The sequence below is a fragment of the Misgurnus anguillicaudatus genome, chromosome 24, assembly GCF_027580225.2.
Source record: "Misgurnus anguillicaudatus chromosome 24, ASM2758022v2, whole genome shotgun sequence".
Classification (NCBI taxonomy): Eukaryota; Metazoa; Chordata; class Actinopteri; order Cypriniformes; family Cobitidae; genus Misgurnus; species Misgurnus anguillicaudatus.
The window spans coordinates 4,996,361-5,015,150 of record NC_073360.2 but is presented as its reverse complement, the minus strand read 5'-3'; the positions used below and the strand labels follow the sequence as shown (position 1 = coordinate 5,015,150).

The 18,790-nt window shown below is 36.2% G+C and overlaps 1 protein-coding gene across 3 annotated transcripts in view; it reads right to left on the bottom strand.

Annotated features, from left to right (window-relative positions):
- Positions 1 to 5,059: 5,059 nt before the first annotated feature.
- ece2b (endothelin converting enzyme 2b) overlaps positions 5,060 to 18,790 on the bottom strand; it is a 94,175-nt gene continuing 80,444 nt past the window's right edge. For all 3 annotated transcript variants that reach the window (XM_055195688.2, XM_073863155.1, XM_055195690.2), the window contains 11 exons: positions 16,913 to 17,055; positions 14,978 to 15,092; positions 14,697 to 14,807; positions 14,432 to 14,530; positions 14,229 to 14,306; positions 11,980 to 12,083; positions 10,979 to 11,089; positions 10,827 to 10,894; positions 8,366 to 8,556; positions 6,475 to 6,570; positions 5,060 to 6,362 (listed from right to left, as the gene is read on the bottom strand). In XM_055195688.2, coding sequence (XP_055051663.2) covers positions 6,186 to 6,362; positions 6,475 to 6,570; positions 8,366 to 8,556; positions 10,827 to 10,894; positions 10,979 to 11,089; positions 11,980 to 12,083; positions 14,229 to 14,306; positions 14,432 to 14,530; positions 14,697 to 14,807; positions 14,978 to 15,092; positions 16,913 to 17,055 — 1,293 coding nt within the window. In that variant the 3' untranslated portion in view covers positions 5,060 to 6,185. The remainder of the gene's footprint in view (positions 6,363 to 6,474; positions 6,571 to 8,365; positions 8,557 to 10,826; positions 10,895 to 10,978; positions 11,090 to 11,979; positions 12,084 to 14,228; positions 14,307 to 14,431; positions 14,531 to 14,696; positions 14,808 to 14,977; positions 15,093 to 16,912; positions 17,056 to 18,790) is intronic.

The following is an 18,790-nucleotide window of genomic DNA, read 5'->3' as shown; positions in this document are numbered from 1 at the left end:
GAAACAGACTAACACGTTCCATATTTACACAGCTAATATCCAACATTGTTTTGATGTCTTGACACTTTGAGGTTTCATATAAATGTGTCATTTTGTCAATCATTTAGTGATTATGTGTCTATATAATTTATTTCATCCATTCGCTGTCAAACATAAGGTCTCTAGCTGTCACTGGGGTAGTTTCCCTTTCCTAATAGTCTACCAAATGGTACAGGTACAGTTTATGTACAATTGAGGTACTTATATGCAGTCTTTGCTGTTATATGTTTTTCACGCACAGTCCTCAAATAATTATTTCTATTAATTTGGTTTCATCTGTTTGTCTTCTCTAGCTTCTTATTGGCTGTGGTGGGAAACGAGGCTATAAACGGGAAGGAGACGGACCTTCTGGGATTTCTGCCAGCCACAGGCCGTTCGGGCAACCACATGCGTTCATCCTTCTGTTTTTGTTTGTCATGTTAGTTTGGAACGGGGAATCCAAGTTTGCCTTTGTTAGTTTCTGTTCTCCTTTTGGTCCTTTGTTTTAGGACTCCCCGTCAAGCTTTTTTGTGAGTATGTTAAATTTAATAGTTTATTTGGAATGAGTCCTTCTATTGTGTTGCGCGTCACTTCTAGACATTTATAATAAGGACCGTCATGGTACCAACATGTCCCTCTGAGGTACTAATGGAGATGCAATGCTAAAAGCAGAAACTGAAATTATCAGGAAACACAAAGCATTACATTGTCACTGCAGGTTAAAAAGTGCATCAAAATACACTTTAAGTACACTTGTGTACTATATTCAAACACTATTTTTGTACTTAATATACAAAAAAATATAGATTAAGATATAAACTTAAAGGTAAAGTGGAGGATTTATTCGAATTTTAGAAAAGAACCACCTTCTTCACTTATTAAAAAAATGCAATAGCGCAACACTCCTGATTGACAACTAAGAGGACCAATTATCTTAATGATCCACCCGGAAAAAGAAAATCCTCCACAATACCTTTAAGAACATGTAAGTGTACTAAAAATGTACTTGCTGGTATTTGAGTGTATTTTTATTACATTCTAGTATATTTTATTTTTTTTACCTGGGACTTCCATGAGAAATTGCCTTTGAAAGGAAGTTATAGGCAATGTTGATTTAAAAGTCTACAAATCTTAAATCCAGTGAAAATTCAAGAAATGAAAATAAATGACATCAAATGTATTTGTAGTGAATGTTTTAAAAATAAACCCAACTCCATTTTTCTTTTTTATAATATATATCCTTTATTTTAGATTGGCAGTTTTCTATGCGAAACGTCGCACTACACGACTGGCAGAGCATCTTTTCCTATCAACTAAAGGGGGAATGCCATCTCATAAAAAAAACACAACAAACAATGTAATCTCTCAAACATCAATGCTAGCAGTACGAATAAGACATGAAAACCAGTTGTATTAAATGGTGCATGTACATTATAAATGAAATATAAGGCAACAAGCTTTATAATTGAAGAAACAAAGTAAGGCGATGGACACCTTCCACAATTACAGATTGCAGGCTGGAAGATATCAACCTGCTCTGTCCCATATAACTGGAATGATGAACAGTATTCTGAAAAATAATAATTACCATCAATCATTTAATCCTCTTTGACACTAAAGTAAAGTGATGGTGTCAGAATAGGCAACACTTTGCAATAAGGTTGTATTTGTTAACATTAGTTAATGCATTAGCTAACATAAACTAACAATTAACAATAGTTCTGCAGCATTTATTAATAGCTTAGTTCCTTGTTTCATTTCAAAACAAACATATTTGTTTGCACAATGAACTAACAAGAACAATTGTTTTGACATAACTATAAACAAATGCTGAAAAACTATATTGCTCTTTGTTAATTCATGCATTATGCAGATCTGAACAGGTACTATTTTAATTATAATTTACATGGTATTTGACACATTTGAAATGACAAATAAAGCAGTTAAATGGCACACTTAATGGCAAGTACTGGCGATTTAGGAGGCGTGTACATCAAAGCGTTTAAACACAGCTGCTTACAAACTTTTTCAGCTGAGCGCTTTAGATACTTTGAACAATGCGATGAGTTGGTTGTTGTAATATTAGTCCCACCCCTCCTCCACTGTGATTGGACATCCGAGTGAAAAGTGACATTGACGAGCTGACCATTTCACACAAAGTTTAATATTTTTCAACTCTTGGTGCTCAGTGTTGAGCACGGAAAAAATGCAGAGCGATGACAAAATCCGCAAGCTGCTGGCATTTTTTTTTAAAAAGCGTGGCATTCCACTGGAAACAATTGAAAACATACGCCAACCGCCGGCGTAAACGCCTTGGTGTGCACGCCCCCTTATAGGCTTCAAATTTGTCTTTTAAACAAAGTATATATTAGATTTTATTTGTACATCCTATTCCATATAACCTTTTATAGTTAAAAGTCAAAACTAAATCATACTGGCATCTGACATTGCCAAAAAGTATTATGATTTATGAGATCTATATTACAAAAAACCTATAGACCATTCAGTCAAGTACATACAGTAACCCAGGCAAAAGTGTCATGTAGGAGTTAAATAAAGTCTTTATGCTGCTGTTTTCCATACAATCACTTCAAAAGCCTTGACATATAATGCACACATCGTATGCACAACTTGATTTTTATGTCCGTTTTATATTTCACTGTGTAAAAAGAACAGCTCGAAAGTTCTGCAAAAACCTTAAACATGCAGGTTTGAAATAGCATGACGTTTAGTAAATGATGATAAAATTGTCACTTTTGGGTGAAATATTTCTTTAAGACTGGAAGTGTGTCACGATTTACAGGTTATGTTTTTCAGCCATTAACCTAAGCTTGGTCTGGCTATGTGAAACACTGAGTTAAAATGATGTCTGCTGTGTGGATATGATGCATAACGGCCTAGGAGATCTCTAGGTTATAATATCAACATATGAAGTCAGTAGCAAACAACAACAAGAGAGATTAAAATGAAAAATGTCAGTTAAATAGTAAAAAAGCTCACACAGTTCATTCACAATACTGTACGTTCAGCAACTAAAAATGTTGAGGATAGGACTGCAATGGTTAACTTGATCATTATACATTCATCTGTCTGTCTGAAATCCTACTAGGATGTTTAGCAGAAGACTGTTAGGGCAAATATCACAAAGCCTACCCAGCAAGCAATTTTTTGCAAAAAATACTTTCTTAATTAGTATTTTTGTCTTGTTTTCAGTAGAAATATCTAAAAAAGTCTTAAATCAAGATGCATTTTCTTAATGAGCAAAATGACCTAAGAAAATAAGTTCCTAAAACATACAATTTAAGTGAATCTATGCTTGAAACAAGCAAAAATATCTGCCAATGGGGTTAGAAAAAAACTTTCTTGAATTAAGTGTTTAAGAAAAAGTAAACTTATTTTAAGATTTTTTTCTTACCCCATTGGCAGGTTATCTTGCTCATTTCAGGGGACAGATTCACACAAACTAGACATTTTGCTCATGAAGAAAATGCATCTTAATAGTGAGACAAAAAAATATCAAGAAAGTCATTTTTTGCAGTGTAAAAGCCGTCCAAACACAGCCCAGATGTCTAGGTTGAAACAAGGCAAAATTTGGGCTGTCAGTGAAAACATAAACCAAAATAAATAACCAAAAAAAAAAACAAACACTTTGTAATCATTATTGACTTTGCTTACAACCTACACTTAAAAAAATATCAGTTAATTGCACAAAATTTGGTTGCACAAACTAAATAATCTAAATGTATTTAGTGGAACTTACTCAATTGTTTTTAGTTACCTCAGCACAATTAAATTGGGCTGATCCGAGTAAAAAAAAAAGAGTTAAATTCAGCAATGCTACTATTATCTAATTATGCTAGTTCTACTTAAATTTAGAAATATAAAGCTATTATACTAAAGCAACAGCACACATTAACATGCTAACTATAACTAACACTCAACTGAAACAGAAGTGGATTATGGCATAAACATTTTCAATGTAAATGCTTTTAAATTAAGACATTAACACTTACATCCGTCTCTACTTGTCTACACAATGGTAACTAACCCAATTACAAAATAGAAACTGTGTCAAATGCTAATATAACAACATACTAAACATTAACATGGCCCTTTATTTTCTTATCTCAATTAAAAATGCATAAAATAACCTTTATTTTGATATTTACTCTCATTATTCAGTCTTATGCAAAGCATGCTGGGAACCGGAAATCCCCACCCAATGCTTTAATACAACACAAACTATTCATGTACTCCCAACTTAAAGGAATAGTATGTAAGAAATTTATATCAATTAATCATAAAATGGTCCTGATATGTCACTAGACATTAAGAAATCATATTCATTTTAAATACTTATATCACTGACAAAAGTGGTCTGGCCAGGATATTGTCATTTAAAAAGTGGATTTGCAGCCCTCAACTGATGTTTATGTTGTCATGTTGTGTATTGGCCACCAGTTGTGTGATTGCAGTACCAGTTTTGGCCACATTCCTACATACTGTTCCTTTAAATGAGTCAACTTCACATAGGTTGATTTAAAACATGTTATATGTCTATAGAAACCATTTAATTTTTTATTATTAAAACCAAAAACAATATTTTAACAGATTAAATGAGCAAATTATAAATATGTTAAATTTTATTAGGGTCAGAATCATTTTCTTCGGTGTAGATGGTTAAAATTACGGCTATTGCTTGCTGGGATATTAGACATTTTACAACCCATCATCAAAAGAAGCAAATTATATTTGGCATATATTTTCAATTTATTCAATAGGATCATTGTGACATCATTTTCATTACAATTAGGCACATTTAGGCCAATAAATCTCATTGCTTTAATGCAAAAAACTGCCTATAATAACAAAAATCATGCCATCATGTAATCATGGTATTTTAATGAAATAAGACTTTTTTGAAGGAAAAAAAAGAATTTGGGGGAAATCCTGTGAAATTTCACAGCATGGTTTTAAATGAGTTACTGTAAAAAATAAAGAGAGAGAATGGAGAGGTAAAATGTGCAGTCAACAGAGACAATTCAGGTTTCCTCATCTGTTTTATTTCAAGCATCTCAAACATCAAATGATTCATGTTCTCTATCATTAAAGCCGTCTGAGCAAACAACAAAAACTACCACAAACATGAAGGCTGTGTATGCTTGTCAATGATGGGTGCTGCTTCGGTGGATATCTGTGGATGCCATGCCGGTCCTAATCACCGCTAAGAATCAAAATAATCTGAAAGCATGAGAATTTAGTAAAACAAAATGTGCTGAAATGTCTTGAAAATAAATGTCACAATGCAAAAAGTCAATGATACTTTAATAGGGCTTATTTTCTATATATGCAAAATATAATTCATTTCGGGGGGTGAAATTGACTTTGCGATTGCCCCTTTGAGTGGTTTTCAGAATGTAATATAAAAGCACTTCAGTAGACTTGACAAAGTTCTGCACGAAGCAGACAATTTAAAGATCATACTTTACATACCTGGAAATATATCTCTCACTCACACCATTTTAGACGTACACTGAAAAAATGACTATGAAGACGAAGCAGTACACGTACACAAGGAACAAAACTGTTCTTTGGCAAAAAGCGGTTTAAAATGATCGTTTCATTTCAACTTTGTCTAGATCAAAATATGACACCATATACACAGGTCGAATGAACAAACGGTGGCTATCCGTGCCATTCAATACCATTTCTATGTGATCACAATTCTTCATTTCGGGGTCACAGATGTAGTTCAGCACATCCTGTGAGGTCATTATAAGATTACAGAACGTCCTGTGAGGTCACAAAAGAGTACTCCGCGTAGCGTTAACGGACATGTCTTCCATCCCAGACGGCAAGAAATTAAATTTGTTGTAAACAGGGTGTGAAGCACAGAAACACACACGTAAGCGACGGACGGCACCCCGGATTGGCCCTTCATCTATGATGTCCTCCAAATAAATAAAACAAGCCCGCATGGGACGGTGTAGTGGTAGAGGAAAAACAGAGTTGAGTTGGTCGAAGAACTTAACTTGCTCACTTTCTCCTTGTAAAAGTTTGAGCTCATAAATAAAAAACAGTGCTTGAGAAAGAATCCAAATGGTCTGTTCAGCTTTTTTTGGCCAGGCTGATCTGTGCAAGCGAGCCGGTGGTCCCTGTTGTCAGTTTCACCACACCTCGCAGCGATGCCCTGAGTTCATGGAAGACCCCAGCGGACACTGGAAGTGCTCTGCAAATTCGGGCGAGTTGGACAGAGTGCCGATGACACGATATTTGGGGGGACTGTGAGGGTCCGTCATCAGGCCCTCGTGAGCACTTTCCGGCGTTCGGACCGAACACCAAACCTAAAGAGAAAATACAAGAGACCAAATGCTTTCAAAAACAACGTTTTTTTTTGTAAATACATCCATACAGTGAGTAAAGTGAGAGTTGATTCATGTTGTCGCAAGACAATACCTGTGCAAAACCCACAAAGAAGAGCTGGTCGTTGGTCAGATTGACAGCTGGAAGTCTTTTCTCGTCCCCGTTCTTTTGCATCCACGTTTTATACGCCTGTAGAAATGAGAAAAAGACCCCAAAATGATTGTTTGCCTGTTTTTGTCTGAAAAAGATTAAAACACGTATTTTATGCCCATAATCACAAGGACAAGCCTCATCACAGGAGCGTCCAATCTTGTTCCTGAAGGGCTAATGTCCTGTCACGAGTTCAGTTTCAAATCTAATTGAAGCACACCTGCTTGTAAACTTTCCTTAAGATCTTGATTTGCTGGTGAAAGTTTGTTTGCTAGAAGTTGGAGGCTAAACGTATATGGATGTCAGCGGGACGGAAAACAACACAAGCTGATTGCATGTTGTATGCATGTGTATCTAAACATTTGCGATGTTTCACAGCTATTTCACAGTCAGGAGGAACCAAGTACTGTAGTATTTAAAATGGCACACTTCAGCTTTAAAGGTGCCGTGTGTAGATTTCAGCGGCATCTAGTGGCGATATTGTGAATTGCAACTAATGGCTCAGCCCAGCTTCCCTCCCTTTCGGAACGCGTAGAGAAGACGCGACAATGTAGTAGGGGTGTAACGGTTCAAATTTCTCACGGTTCGGTGCGTATCACGGTTTTAGGGTCACGGTTTCGGTGCGTTTCGTCACGCTTTGTTCACAACAGACTTCTTTACAAAAATAAAAACCTACGCCGTTTTTAACCTCTGCCAAAATCAACATTTTCATGTAAGAGCACTTGTATTATTTTATACTACATGTAGCATAGCATGTTTACAGTAACTTCAAAATGAACATAAAATAGCTTAGAACACTTTTTATGCGACTATCTTCAAGTTTTTTTTCGCAAGAAGATCAGTTTGTTAACATTTAAACACAAAGGCAATGTGTGCTGTTTCTGTCTCACCTGTGATCGCGTGCTATCAACAACACCCTGGTGATGATGGCGCAATAAGCGACTCGTCATATTAGATGTATTGCCTTGAGCATACAGCACTCGCAAATTGTACAGTTTTATGCACGTTTTCTTGAGCATCGCTGCTGCAGTAGACTTAAATGAAGCTGGCGGTTCCTCTATTAGCGTCTTTTCTCCTTCGCTTGCCGCGCTAAACGGTCCGCGCCACACACACACACCAACACGTGAGGAGGAACTGTGAGGTTGGCAACAGATTTGCATACGAGGAGTTGATTGGACAGGTACTCTCACGTAAACACATGCAGAGCTTATTCAAAACCATACATTAGCAGTTTTATGCGTTGTTATTTTCACTAAACTATATTAGAAATGCGTGATCGAATTAAACACGGTGCACCGTGGTGCACGTGCGTCCCGAACCGTGGGAGGATGACGGGACGATTTGATTCTTTACCGAGAACCGTTACACCCCTACAATGTAGTGACGAAATATACTCTGTAGAGCAGTTTGTCTATTTGAGGCTACTGTAGAAACATGACAGCGCAAAATGTCGCCACTGATACACCACTGATAATATAGTTATGTAGATTATAATGCATTTCTGTCAACAGATCCTCTTAAAATTCACACACTGGACCTTTAAAGGGATAGTTCACCCAAAAAGTCAAATTCTCTCATCATTTACTCTCATGTTGCTACAATCCTGTATACATGTCTTTGTTCTAATGAACATGAAGGAAGATATTTTGAGGAATGTTTGTAACAAAACCAATCATTAACCCCATTCACTTCCATAGTAAGAAAAAAGAATACTATGGAAGTGAATGGGGCTTATGAACGGTTTCATTTTTGGGTGAACTATAACTTTAAGTTATAAAGTTGAGAGTGATGTAATTTAGTATGTTGTTATGTTTATGAATGGGAAGTAACTTACATGGTAAGCAGCTTTTAGACCCCCATTGTCAGCGATGTTTTCTCCTAGCGTCTGTTTTCCATTAATATGCTCTCCATTGATGGTATATTGAGTGTATTGATCCACCATACACTCGGTGCGGTTCTTAAATGCTTCCACTGAGGAGTTTTGCCACCACGGTCGCAGGTTTCCCTCTTTGTCATACTCTCTACCTGTGGAAAGGAGGTAGATTGTACAATGTGTGTATTATTACATACGGTATGATAATAATAAACAATGACACAGCTTTCAATGGAACTTTCAGGACTCCATACACATAATATGCACATAGTTGCATATATACTGTATAGGCCAAATGAAAGGAAACAATCATTTCTAATCTAATGATTACATCACTTCAGTCCCCTTAAAGCCATTTTGTTCTGAAAAGTACATTTTGTGTACACTATTCCAGTTTTTTCTGTTTGTATCTTAATAAAGAGAGTTTAGAACTATATATTCATGGTCATTAATACAAATTACTCCACTTTCATTAAAGAAAATCGGATAATTTACTCACCCCCATGTCATCCAAGTTGTTTATGTCTTTCATTGTTTAGTGGAGATGAAAATAGGTTCCAGAATTTTTCTCCATATAGTGGACTTTCGTGGACCTCAGTGGTTTACAGTTTCAATGCAGCTTCAAAGGACTCTGAACGATCCCAACCGAAGCATAGTGGTCTTATCAAGCGAAACCATCGTCATTTTCACCAAATAAATAAATAAATAAACCACAGCTTCTCGTCTTCCACTAGCTATGTGACGTGCCAGCGTGACCTCACGTATTACATAATCATGCTGAAAGGTCACGCATGCTGTCACGCAAGGTCACGTATGTGAAACCACCGCTGCAGTGTTTACAAGTGTGGAAAAAGATAACCGTTCAGATGTTGTTGGATGATACAAATTTTTGTACTACAGTAACCATGTATTTTTGGTTGGAACTGTAGTAAAACTATGGTTAGTTTTCATAAGGGACCTCTCAACATGATTACATAATAAGCAAGCGTCACACACCTAGTCCAAGATGAAAAGTTGTGGTTTGCATTGAAACTGTAAAGTGTTGAGGTCTAATATATGGGAAAAATCCTGCAATGTTTTCCCAAAATACGTAATTTCCTCCTGACTGAATGAAGAAAAATCTTGGATGACATGGAGGTGAGTAAATTATCTGGATTTTGTTTTATGAAAGTGAAATACTCTTTTAAGACTTTTGCACAATACTGTATTTTAGTAAAACTAATAACTTATTTATTTTATTTTTTTGTGTAGGAAACCTTATCAAACATTATAAAACGGCTCGTTCTGGTTCTTCATTCTGATTGGTTGAAACGCGTTCTAAGCCGTGATAAAATACCCCGGTAAACCCACGGTTCAGACCGCATCACAAGTATCACTGCGCCACTGTTGCTGCGTACTGATTTATGAAAATAAACACCAGTCTTGAATCATTTTTTAATTTTTCTACCTTTGCACAATTATGGCGATATCCAGATAAATGTCAATAAATAAAACATTTCGTCAATAAAGAGAAAACGTTCTCGTTATTTTTTGTCTTATTGATATTTCCGCTCTTATCCACTAGATGGCAATCTTACACAACTTAAACACTGAGGCATTCACTCGACACAACAGCGTTGTGGTGGACGTGTGTTTTGATCAGGCTCTGAATCTGATCTCTTACAAAGTTCTTCACAAAAATGGAATTATCTCCGCATTTAACTGAAAATTTGAGAGGTGATAACTGATAAGAGAACAAATGAAGGTTGGATGAAACGTTTTTTGATGTTGTTGGAAAGTGGATGGACTGTTCTTTCATTTGATATTTTATGTTTATTTAAAGAAGATAGTTTTTCTGTTAGGCATTAAACTAAAACTGGGAGGCAACTTAAAAAAAAAACACTGACGGGGAAAAAGTTAAGCATGCTTACAAACATATTTGATCATCACTTCAACAGTTGCACGATATAAAGTTTAATGTATAAATTAGATGAATGTTGATATATATAAATAAACACCACAGTCTTTAATCATATTTTTATTGTGTCTTTGCTGCGTCTGTGTTGTTTGTGAACTGCGCTCTGTTGCAGCCACACTTGATTCTGAGGAACTACTTTGTTTGGCGGAAGAGTAATATTTGTACTAATATAATTACAACTTATTTGTGTTTTATTTTGTGAAACCCTGCTATGCATATGATGTAACCGTTTTATAAACACAATAAACCCTGCAAAGCAGTGGGTTACCAGTGCATTTTATAACAGCTAAGGGGGCTTCGCGTCGTGCCTAACAACGCCCCTTAGCTGTTATAAAATGCACTGGTAACCCACTGCTTTGCAGGGTTTATTGCTTTATTATATACCACATTGAAAATGTATAGCATGTCCTTTTCCTTTCAGGAAAATCAACACTACTGCACGACTTTGCTTGGGTGTCTGCTAACCTTGATCATCGAATGCATGTGTTAACTCGTGACCCATGACCACACCAATGCCACCGAAGTTCAGAGCTCTGTGACACAAGAAACATCCACAATGAGTAAAAATAGATTTTAACACTTAAAGCATGCTGGCTATTTCAATGGTGACTGCTCACTTAGGGTGATCTTGAGCGTAGAATGGAGCCTGTAAGATTCCAGCCGGAAACACAATTCCATTCTTGGTTGGCATGTAGTATGCGTTTGCAGTGGGCGGAGTCATACTCCATCTACACAAGCAAATATTTAGACATTAGGTATCGCAAAACATATATAACTTACAGTAATGAGAGCGGGCCACAAAGTAACACTTTTTGGCTTTGGCATCATTCAAAAAATATTTAAGTTAGATTAATGTTTTTTAAACAGTTATCGTTATCATACAATTATACTGAAATTGACAGGAGTGCAAACGTTACAACTTACTCCATATGTAGGGGTTCAATTTGGTTTAAACACAAATAATTCAATCAAATTCTGTGTAGCCTATATACTAAAGTTGGATATTGTTTATATATCTGCCTATAATAGATAGATATCCATCCATTCATCATCCTTCATCTAACCATCCATCTATTATGCATCAATGATAATTGTGAGTTATTTCCTCTGATATTCTATTAACAGTTATCATTTTGATGAATAGTATTTACATTGTTTTCATTTCATTATCATTGTATAGCTGAGGCTTAGTTGTAACGCTGTGTGACAACTAAACCCGCTGTGTAAAAATAATTTCAATATTAGCTATCAGTTACTAGGAGTTGCTAACATGTTTGTTATGTTTTAGGTAATAAGACAGTGATTAAAATAATATAAGGTTGGATTTGGTGACTTACACACCCAACTCAGAAAAAAAATAAGATGAAGAATTTTTTTTCATGCCTCCAAAACACTTTTTTTTCAATATCTTAACCAAAACACATCAAAACCTTTCACAAATTTACAGAAGATCTTCTGACAGTAAGAGAAAAAGACCAAAAGCACAAAATTCTAGGCCCTGTAGAAATATGTAAAGTAGCCGTGTTACAGTTAACCCTGCGTTAGTTTGTGCCCCGCTCACCCCTATATGATAACCTGAAGTTTTCTCTTGCACAAATGCACAAACTCTTAAACTCACTGGTCTTTGTTTGGTTGCTTGCGGAGTTGGTCGGCCATCACTCGTGCTGAGAAATTGTAAAAGTTGATGGTGTTCTGGAAGAAGTTGTCGTCTGTGACCTCATACTACAGGCAAAATATGAAATATTGTTTGATTAAACATTTTAAATTATAATCAAATGTGCAAAAATTCAATTTATGGTAATAAACATTTTAAGCAATGTAAACAATATATAAATTATAACGTGTGTTGGACGTGTGACGTGTGAGTATATCTGTGCCAAACACACACTGCAAAAAATGACTTTATTACTGAGTATTTTTGTCTTGTTTTCAGTACAAATATCTAAAGACTTTTAAATTATGATGCATTTTCCTGATGAGCAAAATAATCTAAGCAAATAAGTCTAGCTTTTAGACAAAAATAAGAATAAAATTTAAGTGAATTTGTGCTTAAAACAAGCAAAAAATCTGCCAATGGGGTAAGAAAAAAAAATCTTGGAACTTTTTTTCTTAAACACTTAATTCAAGAAAAATTGCTTACCCCATTGGCAGATTTTTTTTTTATTTAAGCACAAATTCACTTAATTTTTTTGTCTACAAACTAGACTTATTTTCTTAGGTCATTTTGCTCCTTAAGAAAATACATCTTGATTTAAGAATTTTTAGATATTTGTACTAAAAACAAGAGAAAATACATCAGTCAGAAAGTCATTTTTTGGCAGTGCACTCCTCTTATCTACAAGTTTCGGAAAGTTTTTTTTTCGACTTCTGAATCAGTTGCATAAGAGAGAACACCCCCACCCTCCCCGGTACAGTAGAAGTCATTATATGGGCACTTAAACCTGAATAGCGCACGCGCACACCAACCGAGAGCTGACACGAAGGCAACGTCACTGAAGTAGTGTGTTGTTGTTGTTTGTGAGTAGAAAATAAGCTTGTTCAGCTTTTCAAGTATGCCAGCCTTATGGAAACAATAGATGTAGTTTTTTTATCTGGGGTAGCACACGCACCAAGTAAAACTGCATCAAATGTCTGTGTTCTGTTGGAAAAAGGCACTTAAGTGCATATAATGACACAGACATGAAATGAATTATAAACTATTCAGAGATAATAGGATAATGTTTTGTGTGTTCTGCTTGCTCGTGACTCGTTCCTCCCGTGGTACGCTTCGAGGCGGTTGTGTTTACGCGGTACAGCTGATCTGTCTTTTATAAATTTGATAAAACTCTTTTGAGATATGAAGGATGCAGTGATTCTCTATAGATACTCAAGGTTATCATGAGATAAGCAGAAACACTGTGTGTTATGTGAGCTTTAAAAATGGCCGATAATCAGGGCAGATTATATCCTGGCAATCAAAAAGGACAGAACTCATGCTGTGTGGTTATTATAAATTAGGTCACAATGACAATACATTTGCAGTTTGTACGCTCTGCACTTCTAGGATTTCACGACAATAAAAAAAAAACGGGAGTTAAAAACGAAGCTAGCGGTATCTATTGTTATCAGTAGATATTATTCAAAGTAATCGGATATCCATATGAGCACAGAAATTTTGGTGCAAGACTAATAAAAATCTTTGCCAAATACATAAGGGTAATGTTAATGACATAAATAATTGGACTATACACAGCAAAAAATGACTTTCTTACTTAGTATTTTGTCTTGTTTTCAGTAGAAATATCTAAAAATTCTTAAATCAAGATGTATTTTCTTGATGAGCAAATGACCTAAGAAAATAAGTCTAGTTTTTAGACAAAAATATCCAATTTGTACATAAAACAAGCAAAAAAAAAAATCAGCCAATGGGAAAGCTAATTTTTCTTGATTTTTTCTTCAATTTAATGTTTAATAAAAATGTTTAAGATTTTTTTGCTTACCCCAGTGGCAGATTTTTTTTTGCTTGTTTTATGCACAAAATCACTTAAATTTGATATCTTTGTTCTAAAAACTAGACTTATTTTCTTGGGTCGTTTTGCTCATCAAGAAAAAGCATCTTAATTTAAGAATTTATTTAAGATATTTTTACTGAAAAAAAAAGATAAAAATACTAAGATTTTTTTTCTTGAAAATCATTTTTTGCAGTGTATTAGTTGGTATTGCTGGTGTAGCAAGCTGGTCTAGCTGGACTTAGCTGGTCAGACTGGAAGACCAGCTAACCCATCAGCTTTGACAGACTGGGAGGACCAGCTTAAACCAGCTACTGCCATCTTAAACCAGCTGATGCTGGTCATAGCTGGATTTTTCAGACAGTATTTGTCGACTCACCCCATCATACACATCATCAAGCTCTTTGGGGTCCAGGATGAAGTCTGGAAATCCGATCATGTCATAGATGGCATCCGCCTAGAGTCAAAAAAGACACTTTGAACTGAATTTCTTGGCAAGCAACAGCTGTTTTCGCAGACTCGAATCCTAGACAAATCAGAAAGTTTTGCTTATCGAGCCATGCAGCTCTCATCGGCTCTAACCTTGTCCTTGGCAGCCTGTCGGGTCAAATCATCCATCCAACGCAAGTCATCTAAGCCGTCTTTGAAAGCCGTGCGGATTTCATTGATCATCTCCTCGGCCTGTGCGAGTAAAGACAGGATGAGGTTACGCAGTCATTGCACGCTGCCGCCACATGGTGGCAGACTCGCATCATCTCTGAGCTTTTACATTCAACACAAGAGACCTTAGGTTTAGTCTGTATTTTATCATCTTCAAATAGGATTAAACTGAATGCAAACGACTCACATTTTCTTTGCTATGTTTGTCGAAGGTGGCTTTGACGAAAAGAGCGCCCAATGCAAAACCAAGAGTGTCGTCTGAGTTTCCAATGCATGTTTGCCAGCGCGGGGTACAGGACTGGACAGGAAACAAATTTACAAAGTTAATGAAATCATTTAGTTATCTGAAACAAGTAGTCACACAAAAAATAATGATTTGACTGTGGAATATGCATGGATTACTTTCACTGTACTTTTCAGAGGACATTTTTACAGCTTGACAGATCCTGCTTTTTATTCACTGCTTACCTTCTTGGTCCCATAGAGACTTTCTAGTAGCTTATCCTGAGCATTTTCAAAGCGCTGGTCAAGACTGGATGCTCCTTTCTGGACCAGGTTCCACATCATGTAATTGTTCAAAAGACTGAAACCAAAAGGAGACAATGGGTCAGATTGACTAAACAGCACAATACCAAGAGCAGCACAAACAGTAAATTTAGGGTCTGCAAATTTTTACTGCATGTCATTAGTAAACCCTGACAGTAGTTCATGGCAAAAAACGTGTGCTGTAACTAAACCTGGCCCAATGTGTCAGAATGGGTAGGAAATGACAATTCTCTTTTTCTGTATGTATATCATTAATTTATTTATACATGTAAAGTAAGATGACAGCATTACACAAGTAAGAGGAGAAAATGTACTAGCATCATTAACAACTGGTTCATAAACCACACATGCATCCTCGTTGGGGACTTCCTTACACTGAAATCTGATTGGCAGGGCCAGATTATCCATAGATGGGATTGGGCGAGTGCCCTGGCGCTCCAGCCAGTAGGGGGGCACCAAAGGCTCGCATGTGCTACTTGCAAATTTGGAATTTATTCTACTTGTTATTTCATGTAAAAAAAAAACGAGTAGATCGCAAGCCCACAAGTGTGAAGTGGTGGATGTAGGGAACACGGGCAGCTGCCAAGGATGGCATTTTGCGAGGGGGTGGTGGCACAGGGCACCCATGACAAAAACAGAATGTGCTACCGGGGTTTTACAGCTCATTTGCATCGTTTTATGTCAGCATGCGCTCAATTAATCCACCGATGGGTCTATGCAGCCCCGCATGACATCTTAACACATCTTACTCAGAACCGCAACAAGGCGCGGGGTCATTATAAACATTGCAGAGATGAGATATAGAGAGAGTGGGAGAATCATTCATACCAAAAACATTATAGATGAAAATAAAGGTCTTAGATATCAGGTGCCCTAGCATAGGAGACGAGAAACGTGTAAAGGATGTTTAGCCATGACACTCATCTCATTACAATATGCTAACTGGATAACATTGACTAGAACTGATTATATACATATATAGTTTAATAAAATCATGCATGTTACCTGCAACAAATCATTTACAACCTTACTATAGTGATTGTACACTAATGGTGCGTTCACACCAGACGCGGAAGAGGCGGCAAGGGTGAGATTTACATGTTAAGTAAATGCAAAGACGCGAATAGGCATCCTGCGGCACGGTACGCGGCGAATGCCACGGTGCGAATGGCGCGGAACGCACGTTGTGCAGGAAACACGCAAGTTGAAAAATCTGAACCAATCAGAAGCTTGCTCTAGTAGTGACTAGTAGCTGAAGCCCCTTCCATGACGCGAATTTCCGCGGGAATGTCTCGAATGACTAGAATTTCACGCGCGAATGACGCGAGTAACCTCAAAATGTTCAGGGGTTCAACTACATGCGTCTGGTGTGAACGCACAGTAACTGTATATGCTGACCTAAGATCAGCATATGGAATCTCTATGGCTATTTATAAAAAGGCTTTGGCTATTTTGCTGATATGTTGTGGGCTACATTTTGTTGTAAATTGAGTCTTTTGGGGTATCTTATGGCTAGAATTAGTCAACGAGGTTGTATGATTATTTGGTTCATAACTTCCTATTCTGAAAGTTTGATCAATTGTACATAATGACATGCACAACAAATACATAGAGAGCTAACTCTATTTATTATCAAAGTATTTCTCAGTAATGCAGTTATTTGGGGGGAAAATGTGAATAATTGCATTTCAGGCTGATTTAAGGTGTGCCTCGAAATTTTCAGTGAGGGGCTACAGTGGTCCTAGTAAAAAGCACCCTGCAATGACTAGACCTTTAAAATATGGTTGGGGGTCACCCTAGGGCACAACATTGTTAATCCGGCCTGCCGATTGGTGATAACTATAAAAACGTTTGTACCTGCGGTCGGTCTTGTTGATAAGCTCTGAAACCTGTTGCAGGTATTCCTTAGCGTAGACCACTACAGGCTCTGTGTCATTCAACTCCAGCGGTGAGAGGGCGAAGTTCAGATAATCCAGCCAATCAACTGCTGGAGCCAAAACCTAGGACCAAAACAACAGCAAAATATTTCTTTATACATTTCTTTCTGATTTACTATTACAAAGATTGATAACACTTTACATTAAAGGCGGAGTGCACAATGTTTGAAGAAAGCTTTGGAAAAGGGAGTTGGGCCGACTACCAAAACACACTTGTAGCCAATCAGCAGTAAGCGGCGTGTCTACTGGGGCGGGTCTATCAAAAGAAGGTCCAGATTCTATTGGGGTAGTGGCGTGTTTATTTAGGTGATTTCAAATGTCAACACTGGCTTTCAAACATTGTGCACTCCGCCTTTAATATTGAACTTGTTAACATTAGTAAATGCATTAGCTGACATGAACTAGAAATATATTGTTTTTAAATATTTATTCATCTTAGAAAATGCCAATATAATTGTTTCCATTAGTTCAGTGTGGATTGACTGATGTTAAAATATAAATAATAAGATATGTATTAGTAAATGCTGAAATTAACTTTTGTAGAAGTATTTATCATTGTTAGTTCATCATAGTGCAATTATTATATATATATATATATATATATATATATATATATATATATATATATATATATATGTATAAACGGATACATGCTGTTAACATACTACATAACATTTTCCATTTACTGAATAGACTTTAATTTAAGTAAAATTTAAATCTAATAATTTTATAATTTATATTATAAGCCTATTAATGCATTTTTATTGAATGCCTAATTAAATGTTTCCAATAAAAAAAATTAATACTTTGAATTCAAAGAATATTTGGAGGACCCCCGTCATATCACCACAGACCCCAAGTTGCCCCACACCCCCTGTTAAAGATCCATGTTGTAAAGTGTTACCAAAAGATTAGTTTTAATGCAGGTTTAACATAATTAACTTTTTTAAAGTTTTCTTGTAACTTGAGAATATTATTGAGTATTTGGAACAGTTGCTAAATAGAAGACTTTTGATGCAATAATAGTTTATCAGTGTTATAAAACCATTATTAAACTTTGGGGTTACACTTTATTTTGGTAAAGGTCCACCTTAGGCATTTTACTAACTACAAATAACTTTGCAACTACTTTCTAACAAACTCCCATAGTTTGCAACTTTATGTCAACAAACTGTCATTAGATTATTAGTAAGGGGTAAGAGTTAAGGAAAAGGTTAGTGTTAGTAGAGTAAGTTGATATGCACCTGCAAAGATACTTATAGTCAATAGAATAATTGCTGGGGAACCATCACAATAAAGTATTAGTAGATATTAAACAGACAGTAATACTCTAAAGATTTGCAGGTAGTTGCAAAGTTACTTATAATTGGTAAAATGTCTAAAGTGGACTATCGAAAAATAAAGTGTAACCAACTTTGGTTGGTAAGTGAAAAAGCCACGTGTTCGAATTGAGGGGGGTCTGGGGGGTCCCGGACCTGCTACAGTATAAGCCTTGAGGGACCCCCCATAAAGCACAAAAATATAAATGAGGGGGGTCCCCTGGTTTCCAGGGTTTTTTTATTCTTCTCAAACTATTATTTCATAACAGTGACAAGGCTACACACTCAAATTGACAGCTGCCTGGTTCACCAAGTCAAAAGAAACACAAAAAATTTTATTGGGAAAGCAGAAATCATCACGCATAAATGATAATCAATGATAGTGTCTTTAATACTAATTGCTTAAATACGCATCATTCAGAAATAAATAACTATTTATAGAAAGTTAACTTTTGTATGTGTTTTTTAAACCTTTTTAA